Raw genomic sequence first — 25,779 nt, forward strand, 5'->3', positions numbered from 1 at the left:
AGGAGGAAAGATGGAGTGATAAAAGATTTTGAGCAATTGGCGCCTGAACATCCAGGAGGATGAAAGGCGTGCAAGGAATAGAGTGAATTGGAATGATGTAATATACCAGGGTCGACGTGCTGTCAATGGATTGAACCATTGCATGTGAAGTGTCTGGGGTAAACCATGGATAGTTTTGTGGAGCCAGGATGTGGAAAGGGAGCTGTGGTTTTGGTGCATTATACATGACACCTAGAGACTGAGTGTGAACGAGTGTGGCCATTGTTGTCTTTTCTTAGTGCTACCTCGCACACATGCGGGGGGAGGGGTTTTTTATTTCATGTTTGGCGGGGTGGCGACGGGAATGAATAAAGGCAGCAAGTATGAATTATGTACATGTGTATATATATGTATATATCTGTGTATGTATATATATGTATATGATGAAGTGTATAGGTATGTATATGTGTGTGTGTGGACATGTATGTATATACATGTGTATGTGGGTGGGTTAGGCCATTTTTTTGTCTGTTTCCTTGCTCTACCTCGCTGATGCGGGAGATGGTGAAAGAGCATAATAAATAAATGAATGGATATGTTTGGCAGTATATTATGTATTTTAATGTTTTCGAGTTGAGGACACCTCACATTTATGGCACATTGATACCTGTTCCCTTTTGGAACATCCTTAAGGGGGTAGCCACTCAATAGAGTCTCCATAATTAGTGAACTTAAATACTGCTTCTTAGTCGATAGAGTCTCACCCTTAATAGGCCACTGGATGTGAGCAGGTCTAGCACATTGTTTGTAAAGGCTCCTTTACTGACTGCTACTGCCTAATGCTCCCACCCAGTGTTCCCGCCAACCACTGCTACCTGATATTTCTACCTAAAGTTCCTGCTAAATGTTCGTACATACTTCTATCTGCTGCTCCTACCATTTTGCCAAAAGGCAGGGCTAGTGCATAGTGCTCGCCATGTGAAAATCTAGAGTTACAAGGAATGAGCTGTGTGAGTTAAGTGTTGTCAAGTGTTATGTATGAGAAGGAGAGATTAAGTTTGTGGACAGAATACCAGTAGTCCACATGTGAGTAAGGCAGAAAGAAAAGACAGATATCTGGGTCAAAGGAGTGCAACTTGGCAACCATTGAAGTGCTGGCTCAATATGCATCTATCACTAACCCTCCTGATACCCAGATGGATAGTGCTGGTAATGTGCCTCCATGGTCACTGGCTGCCTACTATCTACTATCCTATGAATGAAATTTGATAAGAATCTAATGCTGTTTTACTTTGATATCATTATAAAAAGCATTATAACTGAAAAACTGGTAGGTAATAGTTGATAGGCAGCCTGTGACCACGGAGTATATTACCAGTACTACCCACTTGGGCATTAGGAGGGTTAGTGACAGCTATGTAGTGAGCCAGCATTTCACTGGATGTTAAGTTGCATTTCTTTGACCCAGGTAGCTGTCTTTCCTTTCTGCCTCACCCACATATGGACTACTGGCATTCTGTCCTCAAACACACTATCACTCTGTCTCATACATAGCACTTGACAACATGTAACTCACACAGCTCATTCCTTGTAATTCTAGATTTTCACATGGTGAACACTATGCATTAGCCCTGCCTTTTGGCAAAACAGTAGGAGCAATAGATAGAAGAAATAGGTAGCAGCATTAGGTAGAAATGGCAGGTAGGAACATAGGTAGAAGTAGTTAGTATGAACATTTAGTAGGAGCCTCTGCAAGCACTGCACTAAACTGTTCCCTGCCAGTGGCCTGCTAAGGGTGAGGTACTAAAGGCTATGAAGCAGCACTGGAGTTCACTAGTTATGGAACCTCTGTTGTCATGGCCACCCCAATGAGAGAGTTCTAGAAGGGAACAGGCATCAAAGATACAGATAGATAGGTAGAGGCACAAAATATGCTTAAATATTTCATTATTGATTGAAAAAGATATTGAAACATGAATTTATTCTAATCTGTTGCTGTTGCCGTTTGAATACCTATCTTAATTTTCATATGTTGCTATCATGAAATGTTGCTGTGTGACCTGTGATTATACAGGGGTTGCATGTAAGAAGGATTCACAAATATATGGTATTTTGTATAATCTGCTGAAATTGCTATTATTTTGAATGGTTTAATGTTTTAGGAATTTCTTATCATGTATATTGTTTGCAGTGATGTTGGAGAATGGCACATGTAATGTGATTGCCACTCATTTTCATTGCCAAACATTTTCATACATTCAGGTTTTAAAGATTTTACAGCTATGCCCAGAACACTTGTAGTTGGGGCATATGCTTCATAAAAGTGCAGCTTCCTCAAAAATTACATACAGGAGGGAAAAGTAGAAGTAGGGAGTATGAAAGGCACTAACAGAATTAAGTTTATAGCAGTTTGACATATCTTCTCTCCTAGTCTGACCTCAGAACTTGATCATGTTGCCTAGTGTTGCACAGTTGGTTTCTTTAACCTCATTTGGTATTGCTTAGGTATCTGCTTCCAAGAGCTGTCTTCATGTATGCCTCTTATACCATTAGCTAGACCTTGTAATACTCGCCAGGCCACTGAAATACATGATTGCTGTGCGGCAGTTAGCAACTTAAGGGTGAGCTTTTGTGAAGCATGTTCCTTTTCCTATGCTGCTAAGATTCAGAATGCTTTACATATGATTTTCTAGACAGCTGCAGTCTATCCCTGTTCAAAAGGCTCTTTTACACCACTTCAAAAATTCATCAATTGTAATTATTCTTTTCTCCATACTTTATTTCTTTAGACTTCTTATACTTCATCGAAGGTTGGCCTCATTGAAAACTTCCTTATATGATAAGAACCAAAGACATAAAAAAGTAACTGTGCTTGTTTTTACAGGTTATTCGCAGAGATATTGCTCGCACATATCCAGAGCATGACTTTTTCAAGGAGAAAGATGGGTTAGGCCAAGAGAGCCTGTTCAATGTCATGAAGGCATACTCTCTACATGACCGAGAAGTTGGTTATTGTCAAGGATCAGCCTTCATTGTTGGTCTTCTTCTGATGCAGGTAATTTTATAGTCCTTGTCATGTGTGTTGTTTTACTCTGTACATCATTAGTAATATTTTGTGTAGTAGTTTAAGGCTAAACAGCTAAATTTACGATATTTTACCAGATGCCAGAGGAAGAAGCGTTTGCTGTTTTAGTCAAATTGATGCAGGACTACCGAATGCGTGAAATGTTCAAGCCCTCCATGGCAGAGTTAGGGCTCTGCATGTACCAGCTGGAGTGCCTCATTCAGGAACACTTACCAGATCTTCATGCTCACTTCACCTCACAAAGCTTTCATACATCAATGTAAGTGAGGGAGTCACATATTAAGCTTTGCTTTTTATCTTGATTAATCCTATTTTTCCATTTATGCATACAGGCAGAAACTCATTCTTTTCAGCTATTTTTGTTTCTAGTGCAAAGATGGCAATTGTGTCTCTTATGGGAAAGTCATCACTGCATAGAATTTTTTAAGTGACTCTTTAGAGGTATATCTGTTTGTTCTTTGACACTAGGTATATGGATATGGTTAGTTTTAGGCTGACTCTGCTGACAAAAGAGGATGGACCTGGACACCAACTGGTATTGGATCCATCCATTTCCCTAATTAATCTGTGAGATGTGCCTATTTCTATTAATCCCGCTGACATTTGTAACTATGAGGTATTACTTTTAAACTCTTACTTCTTTCAGAGACCCTAGTGTTTGTTGATGTTTCCATTCCATCTTTTCATTAGCTACAATTTGTATCTGACTGTGCTTTACATTGAAGTATGTACGGATTTTAACATCAAGGTATCTGTTTCGTGTCTCATACACTCTGAACCTTCACATTTTGCTGCCAGCTGTTTCAAAGTTGATCTGTCAACGTTTTGTTATACTTATCTGCTTCATTGAATGATCAACTAGTTTAGTTAACATGGTTGCATTCATCAAATATCATGCCTCCAAACTTAAGGCTATTATCCTGTCATTCACTTGCCACAGTTTTCTTGACAGGGGACTTCAGGTACCACAAAAGTAGCTCAGTTACTCCGTCACAAATGATAGAGGCAGTGCATTCTACTCTAGTCCTGTTTTCAGTTATCATGAACAAGTAATCACACATATTACTTGTGCTCCAGATTATGGCCAATTTTTTTTCTTTAACTAAACCTCTTTGCAGTCACCAGACAGTTTCATCCCATCATGATTTTATACTCTTGCTATTGCCTCATTTATTTTGATCCCCTCCCTCAGCCCCCAATTCCCCCTATCTAAATGTCATCCATGACATCTTAGAAGAGCTCATGAGACATTTTCATTTGTCCAGTTGCACAATGAAAATCAGTGTTGTGGGTAAACGTTTAGGCATGTATCCCACCTTGCTGTGAGACACTCACACTCACTCCTTTTCCTTGGTATGATTGTTTTTTGCCTTCAGTCTATGTGGTGTAGGGACTGGATGTGTAAAGCATGGAAACTTCTTTTCCTTTGATTTTCACTGCTTTTACTTCCACTAGGGGTCATTGAAATTTATTTTGTCAGATCAGACATTTTTGTTCAAAGGAATTGTTCCCACTTATAGATCTTCCAGGTGTTTAACCAGTGATATCCATAAACATTTCAGCTTTCCTAATTATTTCCATCTCATACCAATCAGGGAGGAAGGTAAATGCAAGTCTTGGAGAGAGAGGTGGGTATGCGGACTGTGGGGGATGAGAAGGCCTGGGAAGTGAGTCAGTTGTTTGCTAATGATACAGCACTGATGGCAGATTCGAGTGAGAAACTGCTGGAGTTGATGACTAATTTTGGAAGAGTGTGTGAAAGGTGGAAGTTAAGAGTGAATGTGAATAAATGCAAGGTTATTAGGTTCAGCATGGTTGAGGGACAAGTTAGTTGGAGTGTAAGTGTGAATGGAGAAAGCTTGGAGGAAGTGAAGTGTTTTTGATTTCTAGGAGTAGGCAAGGCAGCAGATGGAACCAGGGAAGCTGAAGTGAGTCATAGGATGGGTGAGGGGGTGAAGGTTGTGGGAGCATTGAAGAATATGTGAAAGGAGAGAACATCATCTGGAAGGGCAAAAATGGGTAGGTTTGAAGGATTAGTAGTCCCAACAATATTATATGGATGCAAGGCATAGGCTATAGATAAGGTAGTGTAGAAGAGGTTGGATGAATTGGAAATAAAATGTTTGAGGACTGTATGTGGTGTGAGGTGGCTTGTTCGAGTAAATAATGAAAGGGTAAGAGAGAGGTGTGGTAATAAAAAAGAGTGTGGCTGAGAGAGCAGAAGAGGTTGTGCTGATAGGGTTTGAGCACATGGAGAGAATAAGTGAAGAAAGATGACAAAGAGGATGTTTACATAAGAAGTGGGGGAATAAGGAGAACAGGGAGACCCGATTGGAGATGGAAGGATGGAGTGAAAAAGATTTTGAGCGATCAAGGCCTGAACATGCAGGAGGATGAAAGGTGTGCACAAGTTAAGAGTGAGTTGGAATGATGTGGTATACTGGGGTCAAAGTACTGTCAGTGGAGTCAACCAGGACTTGTGAAATGCTTGGAGTAAACCATGGAAACTTCTTTAGGGCTTGGTTGTGAATAGTGAGCTGTAGTTTTGGTACATTACACATGACAGGCAGAGGATGGATGTGAGTAGATGTGACCATTTTATGTATGTTCATGGTGCTACCTCAATAATGCAGGAAATGATGATCAAGTATGAAAAAAAAAATTGAGCCTGATTCTTGCTCTCTCCTTTCCTCTCAATTTTCTTTAGATGATTTTGAATTCCTTTTACCTTAGTTTTACCTTGTATTCATGCAGTGACCCTTCCTGTATTCTCTTATTGCAAAGTTAAGATAAGATTCCTCTTGTTATACATGGTTGATGTGCATGGAGTGAATGCTATTCCTTCTTCTGTTGTAAAGAGATGTACCCTGGACTTTACTCCTTTAGTTGCATATATTTTCCTCTTGATCTTGAAGAGTAGTATTTTTTCATTTTAGAAATGAGTACTGGTTCGCCCAGTTTTCCTCTTCTCTCTGCCTTTGCTTTTTTCATTAATGTTCCTGTTCATTCACTCATATGCTGATGACTCATGTCTGCTCTCATATGCTGATGATTCAGGTCTGCTCTTTCATTTGCTGTTGACTTAGGCCTGCTCTTTCATATGCTGATGTCTCAAGCCTGCTTTCTCATATGCTGATGTCTCAAGCCTGATCTCTCATATGCAAATGTCTCAAGCCTGCTCTCTCATATGCTGATGTCTCAAGCCTGCTCTCTCATATGCTGATGTCTCAAGCCTGATCTCTCATATGCTGATGTCTCAGGTCTGTTCTCTCTTATACTGATGACTCAGGTCTGCTCTCATGTGCTGATGACTCAGGTCTGCTCTCTTATATGCCAATGACTCATGTCTGCTCTCATATGCTGATGACTCGGCTGATAACTCAGGTCTGCTCTCATATACTAATGACTCATGTCTTCTTGCTTAAATGTTGATGATTTAGTTCTGTTCTCTCGTATGCCGATGCATCAGATCTGCTCTCTCATAAGCTAATGATTCAGGTTTGGTCTTTCATGTGCTGAAGAATCAGGTTTACTCTAACATATGCTGTTGACTCAGGTGTGCTCTCTTATGCTGGTGAATCAGGTCTGCTTCAATATGCTGATGACTGAGGTTTGTTTTCTCAAATGCTTATGACTCGGGTCAACCCTCTCTTTTGCTAATGACTTAGATCTGCTCTCTGATATGCTGAATACTCAGGTCTGTTTTTTTGTATTCTAATGATTCAGGTCTGCTTTCTCACATGCAGAATACTTATATCTGCTTTTTCATATGCTGGGGACTTTTGTCTCACATAAGCTGAAGACGTGGTTCCTCTTTCATATTCTGATGACTTGGGCATGCTCTTTTATACGCTGATTACAAGTCTGCTGTCTCATATGCTGATGACTCAGGTCTGCTCTCTTATATACTGATGATGCAGGTCTGCTTTCTCATATGCAGATGCCTCAGGCCTACTTTCTTCTACATCCTTTAGATAGCACTTTCTACATCTCTTTATTCCATATCTCACTTTATGTCAGCTACTTCCTTTACTTTAGACCTTTACAACACATGTTAGTGGTGCAGACGTGATATAACTAAGTTAACTTCTTTCCAAACTCAGATTTCTTTATCTATGTCAGTATTTCGATTCAACTTTGTTTCATTCTTGTGAGGATTCTGCTGTTAAACTCTACCTTCATTTAATTATAGGATCCCTTACCCAACTATCTTTCCAGCTCCTTTCACTGCTTCAGCCAGTAACTCAAGTTTTGAACTCTTTTTCCAGACATCCTATATTAATGGTTATGACTGGCTGGGTGTTGGAAATGCTTATTGGGAAATGTTAATATTTTGTTGGGGAAGATAAGCCTCCTGTGTCAGGTTCCAGTAGATTGATTTGACAGATTTGCAAGTATATCTTCTATACATCCACTGTCTAAGTGGAGAAAATAGGTCTTCTTGAAAAATCTATTTGTGTTCAGGTCCTGTTTATGCTGTAGCAACACTTAATGATCCGCCACTTTACAAAGCTTCTTGGAATCTTTTTTTCTCTCATTTTTCTCCATAGAAATATCATTCTTTGCAATTTTCAGATTTGTTTTGCTCATTTTTTGTGTTATCTGAAACATACACTGTTCTTATATTGTCAAAGTCATATTTTTTACTGTAAGTGATGACTTCCATATTTGATAACCAAACCCAGCTTATTTCTTCATAATATGTTTGCTAGTCACTGTAGTGTCTCTGATACCCATACACGTAAACGTTTGGATGTAAGCAATAACTGAAATGTTAGGTGTCAACTCTGTATTACCTTAATTATATGTATAAAAAAATATGCTTGATTTTAATTGTCTAAAAAATATTTGATTGCTTTACTTAATATACTATCTTCTTTTTATTTCTATACTTTTACAGGTATGCTTCATCTTGGTTCCTGACCCTGTTTTCCACCACACTGCCCCAGCCTCTTGCCTGCCGTGTCATGGATTGCTTTTTGGTGGATGGTGTAGAAGTCATATTTAGAATAGCTCTAGCTTGCCTCACCCTAGGCAAGGAGGATCTTTTCTGTATGGACATGGAAGGAATGCTCAAGGTAATGATCAGTGTCTTTTTAATTTTTTTTGAAAGATTACTAATTCAGTGATGGAATTTTTTTAAGACTTTGAATATTGTTATTTAGCCTTTCTTTTATTGATAGTTTAGGCTTTGTGAATCATTTATAGTAATTATTTTTATGTTTAGTTATGTAAGGGAATATATATGGATAGATTGCAAAGTGAGAGGGTTAGGGAAAATGATTTGGTAAACAGAGAAGAGGTAGTAAAAGCTTTGCAGAAGATGAAAGCCGGCAAGGCAGCAGGTTTGGATGGTATTGCTGTGGAATTTATTAAAAAAGGGGGTGACTGTATTATTGACTGGTTGGTAAGGTTATTTAATGTATGTATGACTCATGGTGAGGTGCCTGAGGATTGGCAGAATGCGTGCATAGTGCCATTGTACAAAGGCAAAGGGGATAAGAGTGAGTGCTCAAATTACAGAGGTATAAGTTTGTTGAGTATTCCTGGTAAATTATATGGGAGGGTATTGATTGAGAGGGTGAAGGCATGTACAGAGCATCAGATTGGGGAAGAGCAGTGTGGTTTCAGAAGTGGTAGAGGATGTGTGGATCAGGTGTTTGCTTTGAAGAATGTATGTGAGAAATACTTAGAAAAGCAAATGGATTTGTATGTAGCATTTATGGATCTGGAGAAGGCATATGATAGAGTTGATAGAGATGCTCTGTGGAAGGTATTAAGAATATATGGTGTGGGAGGCAAGTTGTTAGAAGCAGTGAAAAGTTTTTATCAAGGATGTAAGGCATGTGTACGTGTAGGAAGAGAGGAAAGTGATTGGTTCTCAGTGAATGTAGGTTTGCGGCATGGGTGTGTGATGTCTCCATGGTTGTTTAGTTTGTTTATGGATGAGGTTGTTAGGGAGGTGAATGCAAGAGTTTTGGAAAGAGGGGCAAGTATGAAGTCTGTTGGGGATGAGAGAGCTTGGGAAGTGAGTCAGTTGTTGTTCGCTGATGATACAGCGCTGGTAGCTGATTCATGTGAGAAACTGCAGAAGCTGGTGACTGAGTTTGGTAAAGTGTGTGAAAGAAGAAAGTTAAGAGTAAATGTGAATAAGAGCAAGGTTATTAGGTACAGTAGGGTTGAGGGTCAAGTCAATTGGGAGGTAAGTTTGAATGGAGCAAAACTGGAGGAAGTTAAGTGTTTTAGATATCTGGGAGTGGATCTGGCAGCGGATGGAACCATGGAAGCGGAAGTGGATCATAGGGTGGGGGAGGGGGCGAAAATCCTGGGAGCCTTGAAGAATGTGTGGAAGTCGAGAACATTATCTCGGAAAGCAAAAATGGGTATGTTTGAAGGAATAGTGGTTCCAACAATGTTGTATGGTTGTGAGGCATGGGCTATGGATAGAGTTGTGCGCAGGAGGATGGATGTGCTGGAAATGAGATGTTTGAGGACAATGTGTGGTGTGAGGTGGTTTGATCGAGTAAGTAACATAAGGGTAAGAGAGATGTGTGGAAATAAAAAGAGCGTGGTTGAGAGAGCAGAAGAGGGTGTTTTGAAATGGTTTGGTCACATGGAGAGAATGAGTGAGGAAAGATTGACCAAGAGGATATATGTGTCGGAAGTGGAGGGAACGAGGAGAAGTGGGAGACCAAATTGGAGGTGGAAAGATGGAGTGAAAAAGATTTTGAGTGATCGGGGCCTGAACATGCAGGAGGGTGAAAGGAGGGCAAGGAATAGAGTGAATTGGATCGATGTGGTATACCGGGGTTGACGTGCTGTCATTGGATTGAATCAGGGCATGTGAAGTGTCTGGGGTAAACCATGGAAAGCTGTGTAGGTATGTATATTTGTGTGTGTGGACGTATGTATATACATGTGTATGGGGGTGGGTTGGGCCATTTCTTTCGTCTGTTTCCTTGCGCTACCTCGCAAACGCAGGAGACAGCGACAAAGCAAAAAAAAAAGATATCATGGATGTAAGGAATGTGTACGAGTAGGAAGAAAGGAAAGTGATTGGTTCTTAGTGTATGTTGGTTTGCAGTAGGAGTGCCTGATGTCTCCATGGTTGTTTAATTTGTTTATGGATGGGGTTGTTAGGGAGGTGAATGCAAGAGTTTTGGAGAGAGGGGGAAGTATGCAGTCTGTTGTGGATTTGAGGGCTTGGGAAGTGAGTCAGTTGTTGTTCGCTGATGATACAGCACTGGTGGCTGATTTGGGAGAGAAACTGCAGAAGCTGATGACTGAATTTGGTAAAGTGTGTGAAAGAAGAAAGCTGAGAATAAATGTGAATGAGAGAAAGGTTATTAGATTCAGTAAGGTTGAGGGGTAAGTTAATTGGGAGGTAAGTTTGAATGGAGAAAAACTGGAGGAAGTGAAGTGCTTTAGATATCTGGGAGTGGATTTAGCAGCAGATGGAACCATGGAAGCGGAAGTGAGTCACAAGGTGGGGGAGAGGACGAAGGTTCTGGGAGCGTTGAAGAATGTGAGGAAGGCAAGAACGTTGTCTTGGAGAGCAAAAATGGGTATGTTTGAAGGAATAGTGGTTCCAACAATGTTATATGGTTGCGAGGCATGGGCCATAGATAGAGTTGTGCGGAGGAGGGTGGATGTGTCGGAAATGAGATGTTTGAGGACAATATGTGGTGTGAGGTGGTTTGATCGAGTAAGTAATGAAAGGGTAAGAGAGATGTGTGGTAATAAAAAGAGTGTGGTTGAGAGAGCAGAAGAGGGTGTATTGAAATGGTTTGGTCACATGGAAAGAATGAGTGAGGAAAGATTGACCAAGAGGATATATGTGTTGGAGGTGGAGGGAACGAGGAGAAGTGGGAGACCAAATTGGAGGTGGAAGGATGGAGTGAAAAAGATTTTGAGTGATCGGGGCCTGAACATACAGGAGGGTGAAAGGCGTGCAAGGAATAGAGTGAATTGGAACTGTGTGGTATACCAGGGTCCATGTGCTGTCAGTGGATTGAACCAGGGCATGTGAAGCGTCTGGGGTAAACCATGGAAAGTTTTGTGGGGCCTGGATGTGGAGAAAGGGAGCTGTGGTTTTGGTGCATCACACTTGACAGCTAGAGACTGAGTGTGAACGAATGTGGCCTTTGTTGTCTTTTCCTAGTGCTACCTCGTGTGCATGCCATTTCATCTGTGGTGGGGTGGCGACAGGAATGGATGAAGGTAGCTTGTATGAATATGTACATATGTACATATGTATGTGTCTGTGTGTGTATATGTATGTATATGTTGAAATTTATCGGTATGTATATATGTATGTGTGGGCGTTTATGTATATATATGTGTATGTGGGTGGGTTGGGCCATTCTTTTGTCTGTTTCCTTGTGCTACCTTGCTAATGCGGGAGACAGCGACAAAGTATAATTAAATAAAAAGTATAAATAGATATCAATATATCTTCTTATGGGTCCCTTCAGCTGATTGGATTAAAAGAATCTGATTTAAGCTTCCTGATGGTTATTCAGCTCATTCTTGTGTTTTTGAAAAAAAAATGGTAATTATCATTGTTTATTTTTTCATACATAGGATGGAATAGGTGCACATAGCTTTTTAGATTATCCCAGAGGTAGAGGGGAAAGAATTCTACCTCTGTATTCCCTGTGTGTCATAGAAGGCGATTAAATGGGGCTAGGAACCTTCCCCTTCTTGTATTTCAATTTCCAAAATGTGTTTGGATTTTACCAAGATGCGAAGAAAGGAGAGATAGGTAGTATGTTTGAAGAGAGGAACCTGGATGCTCTGGCTTTGAGTGAAATGAAGCTCAAGGGTAAAGGGAAGAATGATTTGGAAATGTCTTGGGAGTAAAGTCAGGGTTTGGTGAGAAGACAAGAGTTATGGAAGGAGTAGCGCTACTCCTGAAGCAGGAGTTGTGGGAGTGTATGATAGAGTGCAGGAAAGTAAATTCTAGATTCATGTAGGTAAAACTGAAAGTGGATGGCGAGAGATAAGTTACTATTGGTGCATATCCACCTGGTCATGAGGAGAAAGATCTTAAGAGGCAAGTGTGTTGGGAGCAGCTGAGTGATTGTGTCAGCAGTTTTGGTGGACAAGACCTGGTATTAGTGATGGGTGATGTAAATGCGAAGGTGAGTAATGCGGCAGTTGAGGGTATAATTGGTGTACATGGGGTGTTCAGTATTGTGAATGAAAAATGTTGAAGAGCTTGTGGATTTGTGTGCTGAAAAACAGTGGTGATTGAGAATACCTGGTTTAAAAAGAAAAATATACATAAGTAGTCATGTGTGAGTAGGAGAGGTGGTAAAAGGGCATTATTATATTATGTATTAATTGATAGGCATGTAAAAGAGAGACCTTTGGATATAAATGTGCTGAAAGTGGCAGTGGGTGGTATGTCTGATCACTGTCATGTGGAAGTGAAAGTGAGGATTTTTAGAGGTTTTCAAGTAAGAGGAGAGAATGTAGGAGAGAAGAGAGTGGTGAAAGATATTAATTTTGGAAAGGAGAATTGTGTGAAGAAGTATCAAAAATGAGTTGGTGTAGAATGGCAAAAGTTGAAAGCATGTGATGTGAGGGGACTGGGTGAGGAATGGGACGTATTTAGGGAAGCAATGATGTTATGTACAAGAGATGCATGTTGCATGAGAAAGGTGGGAGGTTGGCAGATTTGAAAGGGTAGTGAGTGGTGGGATGAAGAAGTAGAGTTGTTAGTGAAAGAGAAAAGAGAAGCATTTAGATGATACTTACAAGGAAGGAGTGCAAATGACTGGGATATCTACCTGTCTGTCAATCTATCTATCTATCTATATCTCTGATGCCTGTTCCAATTGGAACTCCCTCAAAGGGATGGTTATGGCAACAGGGTCTCCATAACTAAAGATGTTTAAGAGAAAGCAGCAGGAGGTCAAGAGGAAGGTGCAAGGGTTGTAAATCAGGGCAAATGAGAGTGAGGTAAGAGAGTATTATTAAACTTTAGGGATAATAAAAAGATGAGTTGGAAGAAGATAAGTGATGTGCAAAAGAAGAAAGAAGAAATGGGAGCATTGTTGAAGGGGCAAGGGGTGAGGTGATAACAGGTAGTGACGGAGTAAGGAGATTGAGTGAGTATTTTGGAGGATTGTTGAATATATTTGATAATAGAATGGCAGATGTAGGGTGTTTTGTTCAGGGTGAAGAGAGAAGAGGTGGTGAAAGCCTTGCAGGAGATGATACCCGGCAAGGTAGCGGGAGTGGATGGTATTGGAGTTGAATTGATTATGTAATGGGGGGACTGTGTTGTTGATTGGTTTTTAAGGCTATTAAATGTATGTATGGATCATGGGGAAGTGCCTGAGGATTGGCAGAATGCATGTGTAGTGCCATTGTACAATGACATAGGGGATAAAGGTGAGTGTTCAAACTACAGAGGCATAAGTTTGTCGAGTATACCTGGAAAATTGTATGGGAGGGTGATGGTTGAGATGGTGAAAGCTTGTACAGAGCATCAGATTTGGGAGGAGCAATGTAGTTTCAGAAGTGGTAGAGGATGTGTGGATCAGGTGTTTACTGTGAAGAATGTATGTGAGAAATAGAAAAACAGATGGATTTGTATGTGTCCTTTATGGATCTGGAGAAGGCATATGATAGGGTTGATAGAGTTACTTTGTGGAAGGTCTTAAGAATATATGGTATGGGAGGTAGGTTGCTCGAGGCAGAGAGGTTTTTATCATGGGTGTAAGGCACATGTACCAGTAGGGAGGGAGAAGAGTGATATTCACAATGAAGGTCGGTCTCCGGCAGGGATGTGTGATGTCACCATGGTCGTTTAACTTGTCTGTGGATGGGGTAGCTAGGGAGGTAAATGCAATAGTGTTGGAGAGAGGAGCAAGTATGCAGTGTGTTGGGAATGAGAGGGCCAGGGAGGTGAGTCAGTTGTTGTTTGCCGATGAAACAGAACTCGTAGCTGATTGGAGTGAGAAACTGCAGAAGTTGGTGACTGAGTTTGGAAAAGAGTGTGAAAGGAGAAAGTTGAGAGTAAATATGAATAATAGCAAGATTATTGGGTTCAGCATGGTTAAGGGACAAGCTCATTGGGATGTAAGTTCAAATGGAGAAAAATTGGAGGAAGTGAAGTGTTTTCGATATTTGGGAGTAGACTTGGCAGTGAATGGAACTATGGAAGCAGAAATGATTCATAGTTTTTCATAACTTTCCTTTTAGAGGTGAGGTTGGTTTGAGGCTGATTTTTGAGTAGTTTATCATGGGTATATTTGTGTGTTCTTTGGGAGAAGGGATTTCATTGGAATGTGTCAGGTATGCTTCATCAGTGGGGGCTGGGCTGGTGAGATAAGAGTGGATATTTTTTTTTTATGTGTACCAGAGTTGGTTGCTGTAGGTCATGTGACTGACTGTGTTGAGGAAGGAAAGCTAGTTTTCAGTTTGTCTTTCAATGATTAGGTGAGTGATATTGTTTGGAGTTTGGATTTTTCTCTGATTTCTGGTGATGTAGAGTGATTGTGTCTAAGTTTGTTTCTTTGCATTATGAAATATATACACATTTGGAGAGAAACTTGGATTGTATTTCTTTCTGTGCTCTTATGGTATGTGCTTTTTGCTGGCTTAATCATAGATGTTGAAGCGTAAGGTTGGATGATCGTGTGATGAAAGATCACCCATACTGATATTATGGAGCTTTGTTTCTGTGTACTGAATGAAGTTGGCCAGTCTGCTTTCCTCTGGTTTTTGTAGTTTTTTTTTTGTTGTGTTGACTGATTGGGATAGATGGAATGTTATCAGGATGGACAAGTGGTCAGATGATGGTTCATGTAGCATGCTCTAGTTGTACTTGCATATAGTTCTGGAGAGCAGAATGTATCTGGTGAGGCTGATAGCAAGGGATGGTGGGTTGTGATTCTAGTTGGCTGATTGGATAGGTTGATGATATTGAGAGGTTGCTGCTGTTAATGAGAATTTCACTTCAGGGGTCAAGGATGTGAGAGTTGAACCAAATGAAATATTGTGTGATGAAGTCTCCACAGAGGTAGGTGTTAGGCTTGCTGGTGAAGTTCTACAGTTGGGTAGTATATCTGTAGGGCATGTGGAGGGATATGTAGGTGTTATGTTTTAGGTGGAAGTGTGAAGATTTATTTTTATGGTTTGTATTTCTAAGGTGGTGTCTTTGTGAGCTGTGTTGTAGTGTCATTGTAAAAGCAGAATGTATGAAAAATTACACACGTGCCTAAGGAAAGTATGGGGCTGTTCTTCTATGGGTTCAGGCAGGGAGATCATTAGTTTATGCATTGCCAGGCTTTGCTAGTGTATGATGAATAAAGCATGGAAAATGGAAATTTTGATCCTACCAAGTGGTAATTTTGAATATACTAGACAAAATATTTTGAAAGTTTTCAGTTGTTAAGCACAGATTTTCAAATTATGTTCTATACATGCTTGTCTTTCCTGCCACAGTAACATAGTATCAAGAGCATGGGAGTGACCTTTTAAGAAAAATCTTCCTATAGCTATCTCTTTTGTTCTAACGTCTCATCAGTGAATAAGTGATGATATGGGAGGGGGGGATTTCCAGCCTTCTACTTACGTCCCTCTTAGATACCTCTCATGACACAGGAGGTACATACATTCTTCCTTATCCTCTGGGACGTTAGAAATAGAATTATGAGATATCTAAAACTTCACATTACAGTCTTCCTAAATATTGTGTTTGTTGCTTTATTTAGGTATGTCATCATCAGCCCAATTATTGAAGGAATGAAGCTTTAAGAATTATAGGGACCTGCTTTCCAGATAAATATAGATATGTGAAGTGTTCAGATTTGTTGTTAAGATGTTAGCTCTGTTTTAGATTTCATCAATGGCACTAATTATGGTATTTTTCAGTATTTTCAACGAGATTTGCCATCAAAGTTTGAAGCAGATCCTGAAGGCTACTTTTCTCTAGCATACTCTCTACGTTATAACATTAAGAAGATGAAGAAAATGGAAAAGGAATACACTGCAATGAAAACGAAAGAACAGGAGGAGTTAGTGGAACTAAAAGTAAGTATTTTGCATATTTACTGTACATAAATTTTGCAGTAAAGTAATTGTTTTAACAGAATTTTGTTACTTGGGTTAGTGATATGTTATAGATGTTTTTTAGTCTCCAGAATGATTACTTTCACTTTGTCCTGTAGTCTTGAAAGGTAAGGCATAGGTATTAAGAATATGCCCTTTATATATTTCCTTTTAGTTGCTACATTCAGTTGGCTGCAGTTGGTGGTGTGACACACAGTTTCTGATTCCACGTTATCCCACGAAGATATGATTTGCCATGTTTATTTCTTGCTTCATCTTTACTTTTATATAACTTTATGCTCCTCACACTTAACTCATGAAGTGAACCCGCATTCATTTCAAGTACATTTCCAGAAAGAAGAGGTGATGTTGAATGAACTTAGAGAAGGTTTTTGCTTGCAGGGACACCAAAAGAAATTGAGTGAAGAGTAGCAATGAGTGAGAGATAAAGAAAGATATTTAAAGAAACTGCTTTCATGTGCACATAAAGGTGTGGCATGCGGAAGATGAAATGTGGGCATATGAGAAATGTTAGGCAGATGGATTAGGAAGTTAATCTTTATTGAAATAGAAAAAAATTGATGGGGAAGGATTGTGAGTGATTGGAAAGGGTAGAACAGAAAGTGACAGAAGGTAATTAGAAGGATACAAGAGCTGAAAAAAGGGCAAGTGAGAAATAGGTGAATTTTTGAGAGAATGCTAAACATGTAAGAAGTACTTGAGGAATGGAAAGAGAACAAGATAATTGGTGGGAGTGACAGTGACGAGAAAGTTGGGAAGTGGTAACAGGTAAGGAAGAGTTACAAAAGAGATGGAGTACGTATTTTGCAGGATTGTTAAGTGCATTGGATGATAGGGTGGGTGGATATGGTATATTTGGGACAGAATGTCAAGCAGAGTGAGAGAATCATGGTGACTGTTATGGTGAAAAAAGGGGAGGTAGTGAAACCCTAGCAGATAACCCCTTGCATGGCAAAAGTTTCTCATGAGGAAATAATGCGTACAGTATTTGGTAGTAGGCCGTTGCTGTTTACAGCAGCCACCCATGGTGGTACTACTGTTCTGACTGAGGAGCATTAAAAGTGGTGCCAGGAACCAACTTACACTCTCCATGTTAGGATTACTGGTTTTACTTTCTGTCTCATCAAAAGAGGACTACTGGTTTAGTCCAGCCATTATCTTCTTACAAGGGTGGATGTGTTGGAAATGAAATGTTTTTGGGCAATGTGTGGTGTGAAGTGGTTTGATAGAGTAAGTAATGAAAGGGTAAGAGAGATGGGTGGAAATTGAAAGAGTGTGGTTGAGAGAGCAGAAGAGAGTGTGTTGAAATGGTTTAGACACATGGAGAGAATGAGCAAGGAAAGGTTGACAAAGAGGATATATGTGTCAGAGGTGAAGGGAACAAGGAGAAGCAGGAGACCAAATTGAGATGGAATGATTGAGTGAGAAAGATTTTAAGAGATCAGGGCCTGAACATACAGGAAGGTGAGGGGTGAAGCAAGTAATAGAGGGAATTGGAACGATGTGACATGCCAGGGTCGATGTGCTGTCAATGAACTGAACCAGGGCACATGAAATGTCTAGGGTAAATCATGGAAAGGTCTGTGGGGCCTGGATGTGGATAGGGAGCTGTGGATTCAGTGTATTACACATGACAGCTAAAGACTGAGTGTGAACGAATGTGATCTTTTATGTCTGTTTTCCTGGTGTTTTCCTGGTGCTTCCTTGCTGAAGCAGGGAAGTGATGCTGTTTCTTGTGGGGCAAGGTAGCGACAGGAATGGATGAAGGCAAGCAAGTATGAATATGTACATGTGTATATATGTGTATGTCTGTGTATGTATATGTATATGTATGGATATGTGTACATTTTGTTATTATTATTATTACACTTAGTCGGTGTGTCCTGCGTTAGCGAGGTAGCGTAAGGAAACAGACAAAAAAACGGCCCAACCCACCCACATACAATGTATATACATAAATGCCCATACACACGCATATACATACCTATACATTTCAACGTATACATACATATACATACATAGACATATACATATATACACGTACACATCCACACTTGCTGCCTGCATCCATTCCCATTGCCACCCCATCACATGTGAAATGGCAACCCCCTCCCCCCACACGCCTGCAAGGTAGTGCTAGGAAAAGACAACAAAGGCCACATTCATTCACACTAAGTCTCTAGCTGTCATGTGTAATGCACCAAAACCATAGCTCTCTTTCCACATCCAGGCTCCACAAAATTTTCCATGGTTTACCCCAGACTCTTCACATGCCCTGGTTCAATCTATTGACAGCACGTCGACCGCGGTATACCACATCGTTCCAATTCGCTATATTCCTTGCACGCCTTTCACCCTCTTGTATGTTCAGACCCTGATTGCTCAAAATCTTTTTCACTCCATCCTTCCACCTCCAATTGTTCCCTTCTTCTTGTTCCCTCCACCTCTGACACATATATCCTCTTTGTCAATCTTTCCTCACTCATTCGCTCCATGTGACCAAACCATTTCAATACACTGTCTTCTGCTCTCTCCACCACACTCTTTTTATTACCACATATTTCTCTTACCCTTTCATTACTTACTCAATCAAACCACCTCACACCACATATTGTCCTCAAACACTTCATTTCCAACACATCCACCCTCCTCCACACAACCCTATCTATAGTCCATGCCTTGCAACCATGTAACATTTTTGGAACCACTATTCCTTCAAACATACCCATTTTTGCTCTCCGAGATGACTTTCTTGCCTTCCACACATTCTTCCATGCTCCCAGAACCTTTGTCCCATCCCCATTTTGTGACTCACTTTTGCTGTCATGGTTCCATCTGCTGCTAAATCCACTCTCAGATATCTAAAACACTTCACTTCCTCCAGTTTTTCTCCATTCAAACTTACCTCCCAATTAACTTGTCCCTCAACCCTGCTGAACCTAATAACCTTGCTCTTATTCACATTTACTCTCAACTTTCTTCTTTCACACACTTTACCAAAACTCAGTCACGAACTTTAGCAGTTTCTCACCCAGATCTGCCACCAGTGCTGTATCATCAGTGAACAACAAGTGACTCACTTCCCAAGCCCTCTCATCAACAACAGACTGCATACTTGCCCCTCTCTCCAAAACTCTTGCATTCACCTCCCTAACAACCCCATCCATAAACAAATTAAACAACCATGGAGACATCACGAACCCCTGCCACAAACCGACATACACTAGGAACCAATCACTTTCCTCTCTTCTTACTCGTACATATGCCTTACATCCTTAATAAAAACTTTTCACTCCTGCTAGCAGCTTACCTCCCACACCACAGAGCATCTCTATCAACTCTATCATATGCTTTCTCCAGATCCATAAATGCTACATACAAATCCATTTGTTTTTCTAAATATTTCTCACGTACATTCTTTAAAGCAGACACCTGATCCACACACCCTCTACCACTCCTGAAACCTCACTGCTTTTCCCCAGTCCGATGCTCTGTACATGACCTTACCCTCTCAGGCAATGCCCTCCCATATAACTTTCCAGGAATACTCAACAAACTTATTTATATTTATATTTATTTTATTTTGCTTTGTCGCTGTCTCCTGCATTTGCTAGGTAGCGCAAGGAAACAGACGAAAGAAATGGCCCAACCCACCCCCATACACATGTATATACATACACGTCCACACAGGCAAATATACATACCTATACATCTCAATGTACACATATATATACACAAACAGACACACACATATATACCCATGCACACAATTCACACTGTCTGCCTTTATTCATTCCCATTGCCACCTCACCACACATGGAATACCATCCCCCTTCCCCCTGATGTGTGCGAGGTAGCGCTAGGAAAAGACAACAAAGGCCCCATTCGTTCACACTCAGTCTCTAGCTGTCATGCAATAATGCCCGAAACCACAGCTCCCTTTCCACATCCAGGCCCCACACAACTTTCCATGGTTTACCCCAGATGCTTCACATGCCCTGATTCAATCCACTGACAGCACGTCAACCCCGGTATACCACATCGATCCAATTCACTCTATTCCTTGCCCGCCTTTCACCCTCCTGCATGTTCAGGCCCCGATCACTCAAAATCTTTTTCACTCCATCTTTCCATCTCCAATTTGGTCTCCCACTTCTCCTCGTTCCCTCCACCTCCGACACATATATCCTCTTGGTCAATCTTTCCTCACTCATTCTCTCCATGTGCCCAAACCATTTCAAAACACCCTCTTCTGCTCTCTCAACCACGCTCTTTTTATTTCCACACATCTCTCTTACCCTTACATTACTTACTCGATCAAAGCACCTCACACCACACATTGTCCTCAAACATCTCATTTCTAGCACATCCACCCTCCTGCGCACAACTCTATCCATAGCCCACGCCTCGCAACCATATAACATTGTTGGAACCACTATTCCTTCAAACATATCCATTTTTGCTTTCCGAGATAATGTTCTCGACTTCCACACATTCTTCAAGGCTCCTGGGATTTTCGCCCCCTCCCCCACCCTATGATTCACTTCCGCTTCCATGGTTCCATCCGCTGCCAGATCCACTCCCAGATATCTAAAACACTTTACTCAACAAACATATACCTCTTTAATTTGAACACACCTTTATCCCCTTTGCCTTTATACAATGGCACTATGCATGTATTCCGCCAATCCTCAGGCACTTCACCATGAACCATACATACGTTGAATATCCTTACCAGCCAGTCAACAATGCAGTCACCCTCTTTTTTAATGAATTCCACTGCAGTACCATCCAAACCCACCACCTTGCCAACTTTCATCTGCAAAGCTTTCACTGCCTCTTGTCTGTTTACCAAACCATTTTCCCGGACCCTCTCTCTTCACACACCACCTCGACCAAAATACCCTATATCTGCCACTCTATCATCAGACACATTCAACAAACCTTCAAAATACTTACTCCATCTCCTCACTTCACCACTACATGTTATTTCCTCCCATTAGCCCCCTTCACCGATGTTCCCATTTGTTCTCTTGTCTTACGCACTTTATTTACCTCCTTCCAAAACATCTTTTTATTCTCCCTAAAATTTAATGATGCTCTCTCACCCCAACTCTCATCTCTCATTTGCCCTCTTTTTCACCTCTTGCACCTTTCTCTTGACCTCTTGCCTCTTTCTTTTATACATCTCTCTGTCATTCACACTACTTCCCTGCAAAAATCCTCCAAACGCCTCTCTCTTCTCTTTCACTAACACTCTTACTTATTCATCCCACCACTCGCTACCCTTTCTAATATGTCCACCTCCCACCTTTCTCATGCCACAAGCATCTTTTGCACAAGCCATCACTGCTTCTCTAAATACATCCCATTCCTCCCCCTTTCCCCTTACGTCATTTGCTCTCATCTGTTTCCATTCTGCACTCAATCTCTCCTGGTACTTCCTCACACAAGTTTCCTTTCCAAGCTCACTTACTCTCACCAGTCTCTTCACCCCAACATTCTCTCTTCTTTTCTGAGAACCTCTACAAATCTTCAACTTCACCTCCACATGATAATGATCAGACATCCCTCCAGTTACCCCTCTCAGCACCTTGATATCCAAAAGTCTCTCTTTCACGCGCCTATCAATTAACACGTAATCCATTAATGCTCTTTGGCTATCTCTCCTACTTACATACGTATAGATATGTATATCTCTCTTCTTAAACCAGGTATTCCCAATCACCAGTCCTTTTTCAGCACACAAATCTACAAACAAGCTCTTCACCATTTCCATGTACAACACTGAACACCCCATGTACACCAATTATAACCCCAATTGCCACATTACTCACCTTGCATTTAAATCAACCATCTCTATAACTCGGTCTCGTGCATCAAAGCTGCTAACACACTCACTGAGCTGCTCCCAAACCACTTGCCTCTCATGATCTTTCTTCTCATGACCTGGTGCATAGGCACCAATAATTACCCATCTCTCTCCATCCACTTTTAGTTTTACCCATATCAGTCTAGAGTTTACTTTCTTACACTCTATCACATGCTCCCACAACACCTGCTTCAGGAGTAGTGCTACTCTCTCCTTTGCTCTTGTCTTCTCACCAACCCCTGACTTTACACCCAAGACATTCCCAAACCACTCTTCACCTTTACCTTTGAGCTTCGTTTCACTCAGAACCAAAACATTCAGATTCCTTCCCTCAAACATACTACCTATCTCTCCTTTTTTTTCATTTTGGTTACATCCACACACATTTAGACACCCCAGTCTGAGCCTTCGAGGAGGATGAGCACTCCCTGCATGACTCCTTCTGTTTGTAGAAAGTTATGTATATGTGTATGTATGTATATGGGTGTTTATATATATATATATTTCTTTCTTTCATACTGTTTGCCATTTCCCGCGATAGTGAGGTAGCGTTAAGAACAGAGGACTGGGCCTTTGAGGGAATATCCTCACCTGGGCCCCTTCTCTGTTCCTTCTTTTGGAAAATTAAAAAAAAACGAGAGGGGAGGATTTCCAGCCCTCCGCTCCCTTCCCTTTTAGTCGCCTTCTACGACACGCAGGGAATACGTGGGAAGTATTCTTTCTCCCCTATCCCCAGGGATAAAATATCTATATATATATATATATATATATATATATATATATATATATATATATATATATATATATATATTATCCCTGGGGATAGGGGATTAAGAATACTTCCCACGTATTCCCTGCATGTCGTAGAAGGCGACTAAAAGGGGAGGGAGCGGGGGGCTGGAAATCCTCCCCTCTCTTTTTTTTAAATTTTCCAAAAGAAGGAACAGAGGGGGGCAGGTGAGGATATTCCAAAAAAGGCCCAGTCCTCTGTTCCTAACGCTACCTCGCTAACGCGGGAAATGGCGAATAGTTTAAAAGAAAAAGATATATATATATATATATATATATATATATATATATATATATATATATATATATATATATATATATATATATTTTATTATATATATATATATATAATATATGTATTGTTGACTGGTTGGTAAGGTTATTTAATGTATGTATGACTCATGGTGAGGTGCCTGAGGATTGGCGGAATGCGTGCATAGTGCCATTGTACAAAGGCAAAGGGGATAAGAGTGAGTGCTCAAATTACAGAGGTATAAGTTTGTTGAGTATTCCTGGTAAATGATATGGGAGGATATTGATTGAGAGGGTGAAGGCATGTACAGAGCATCAGATTGGGGAAGAGCAGTGTGGTTTCAGAAGTGGTAGAGGATGTGTGGATCAGGTGTTTGCTTTGAAGAATGTATGTGAGAAATACTTAGAAAAGCAAATGGATTTGTATGTAGCATTTATGGATCTGGAGAAGGCATATGATAGAGTTGATAGAGATGCTCTGTGGAAGGTATTAAGAATATATGGTGTGGGAGGCAAGTTGTTAGAAGCAGTGAAAAGTTTTTATTGAGGATGTAAGGCATGTGTACGTGTAGGAAGAGAGGAAAGTGATTGGTTCTCAGTGAATGTAGGTTTGCGGCAGGGGTGTGTGATGTCTCCATGGTTGTTTAATTTGTTTATGGATGGGGTTGTTAGGGAGGTGAATGCAAGAGTTTTGGAGAGAGGGGCAAGTATGAAGTCTGTTGGGTATGAGAGAGCTTGGGAAGTGAGTCAGTTGTTGTTCGCTGATGATACAGCGCTGGTGGCTGATTCATGTGAGAAACTGCAGAAGCTGGTGACTGAGTTTGGTAAAGTGTATGAAAGAAGAAAGTTAAGAGTAAATGTGAATAAGAGCAAGGTTATTAGGTACAGTAGGGTTGAGGGTCAAGTCAATTGGGAGGTGAGTTTGAATGGAGAAAAACTGGAGGAAGTGAAGTGTTTTAGATATCTGGGAGTGGATCTGTCAGCGGATGGAACCATGGAAGCGGAAGTGGATCATAGGGTGGGGGAGGGGGCGAAAATTCTGGGAGCCTTGAAGAATGTGTGGAAGTCGAGAACATTATCTCGGAAAGCAAAAATGGGTATGTTTGAAGGAATAGTGGTTCCAACAATGTTGTATGGTTGCGAGGCGTGGGCTATGGATAGAGTTGTGTGCAGGAGGATGGATGTGCTGGAAATGAGATGTTTGAGGACAATATGTGGTGTGAGGGGGTTTGATCGAGTAAGTAACGTAAGGGTAAGAGAGATGTGTGGAAATAAAAAGAGCGTGGTTGAGAGAGCAGAAGAGGGTGTTTTGAAATGGTTCTGGCACATGGAGAGAATGAGTGAGGAAAGATTGACCAAGAGGATATATGTGTCGGAGGTGGAGGGAACGAGGAGAAGAGGGAGACCAAATTGGAGGTGGAAAGATGGAGTGAAAAAGATTTTGTGTGATCGGGGCCTGAACATGCAGGAGGGTGAAAGGAGGGCAAGGAATAGAGTGATTTGGAGCGATGTGGTATACCGGGGTTGACGTGCTGGCAGTGGATTGAATCAAGGCATGTGAAGCGTCTGGGGTTAACCATGGAAAGCTGTGTAGGTATGTATATTTGCGTGTGTGGACGTATGTATATACATGTGTATGGGTGTGGGTTGGGCCATTTCTTTCGTCTGTTTCCTTGCGCTACCTCGCAAACGCGGGAGACAGCGACAAAGCAAAAAAAATATATATATATATATATATATATATATATATATATATATATATATATATATATATATATATATATATATTTTTTTTTTTTTTATACTTTGTCGCTGTCTCCCGCGTTTGCGAGGTAGCGCAAGGAAACAGACGAAAGAAATGGCCCAACCCCCCCCCATACACATGTATATACATACGTCCACACACGCAAATATACATACCTACACAGCTTTCCATGGTTTACCCCAGACGCTTCACATGCCTTGATTCAATCCACTGACAGCACGTCAGCCCCGGTATACCACATCGCTCCAATTCACTCTATTCCTTGCCCTCCTTTCACCCTCCTGCATGTTCAGGCCCCGATCACACAAAATCTTTTTCACTCCATCTTTCCACCTCCAATTTGGTCTCCCTCTTCTCCTTGTTCCCTCCACCTCCGACACATATATCCTCTTGATCAATCTTTCCTCACTCATCCTCTCCATGTGCCCAAACCACTTCAAAACACCCTCTTCTGCTCTCTCAACCACGCTCTTTTTATTTCCACACATCTCTCTTACCCTTACGTTACTCACTCGATCAAACCACCTCACACCACACATTGTCCTCAAACATCTCATTTCCAGCACATCCATCCTCCTGCGCACAAGTCTATCCATAGCCCACGCCTCGCAACCATACAACATTGTTGGAACCACTATTCCTTCAAACATACCCATTTTTGCTTTCCGAGATAATGTTCTCGACTTCCACACATTCTTCAAGGCCCCCAGAATTTTCGCCCCCTCCCCACCCTATGATCCACTTCCGCTTCCATGGTTCCATCCGCTGCCAGATCCACTCCCAGATATCTAAAACACTTCACTTCCTCCAGTTTTTCTCCATTCAAACTCACCTCCCAATTGACTTGACCCTCAACCCTACTGTACCTAATAACCTTGCTCTTATTCACATTTACTCTTAACTTTCTTCTTCCACACACTTTACCAAACTCAGTCACCAGCTTCTGCAGTT

The 25,779-nt window shown here is 41.0% G+C and overlaps 1 protein-coding gene across 2 annotated transcripts in view; it reads left to right on the top strand.

The window, feature by feature from the left end:
* Evi5 (ecotropic viral integration site 5) overlaps window positions 1-25,779 on the top strand; it is a 275,848-nt gene that overhangs the window by 173,523 nt on the left and 76,546 nt on the right. For both annotated transcript variants that reach the window (XM_071693513.1, XM_071693512.1), the window contains 4 exons: window positions 2,864-3,034; window positions 3,142-3,323; window positions 7,965-8,142; window positions 15,953-16,111. In XM_071693513.1, the coding sequence (XP_071549614.1) occupies window positions 2,864-3,034; window positions 3,142-3,323; window positions 7,965-8,142; window positions 15,953-16,111 (690 nt within the window). The remainder of the gene's footprint in view (window positions 1-2,863; window positions 3,035-3,141; window positions 3,324-7,964; window positions 8,143-15,952; window positions 16,112-25,779) is intronic.

This window comes from Panulirus ornatus, chromosome 55 (genome assembly GCF_036320965.1).
Source record: "Panulirus ornatus isolate Po-2019 chromosome 55, ASM3632096v1, whole genome shotgun sequence".
NCBI lineage: Eukaryota > Metazoa > Arthropoda > Malacostraca > Decapoda > Palinuridae > Panulirus > Panulirus ornatus.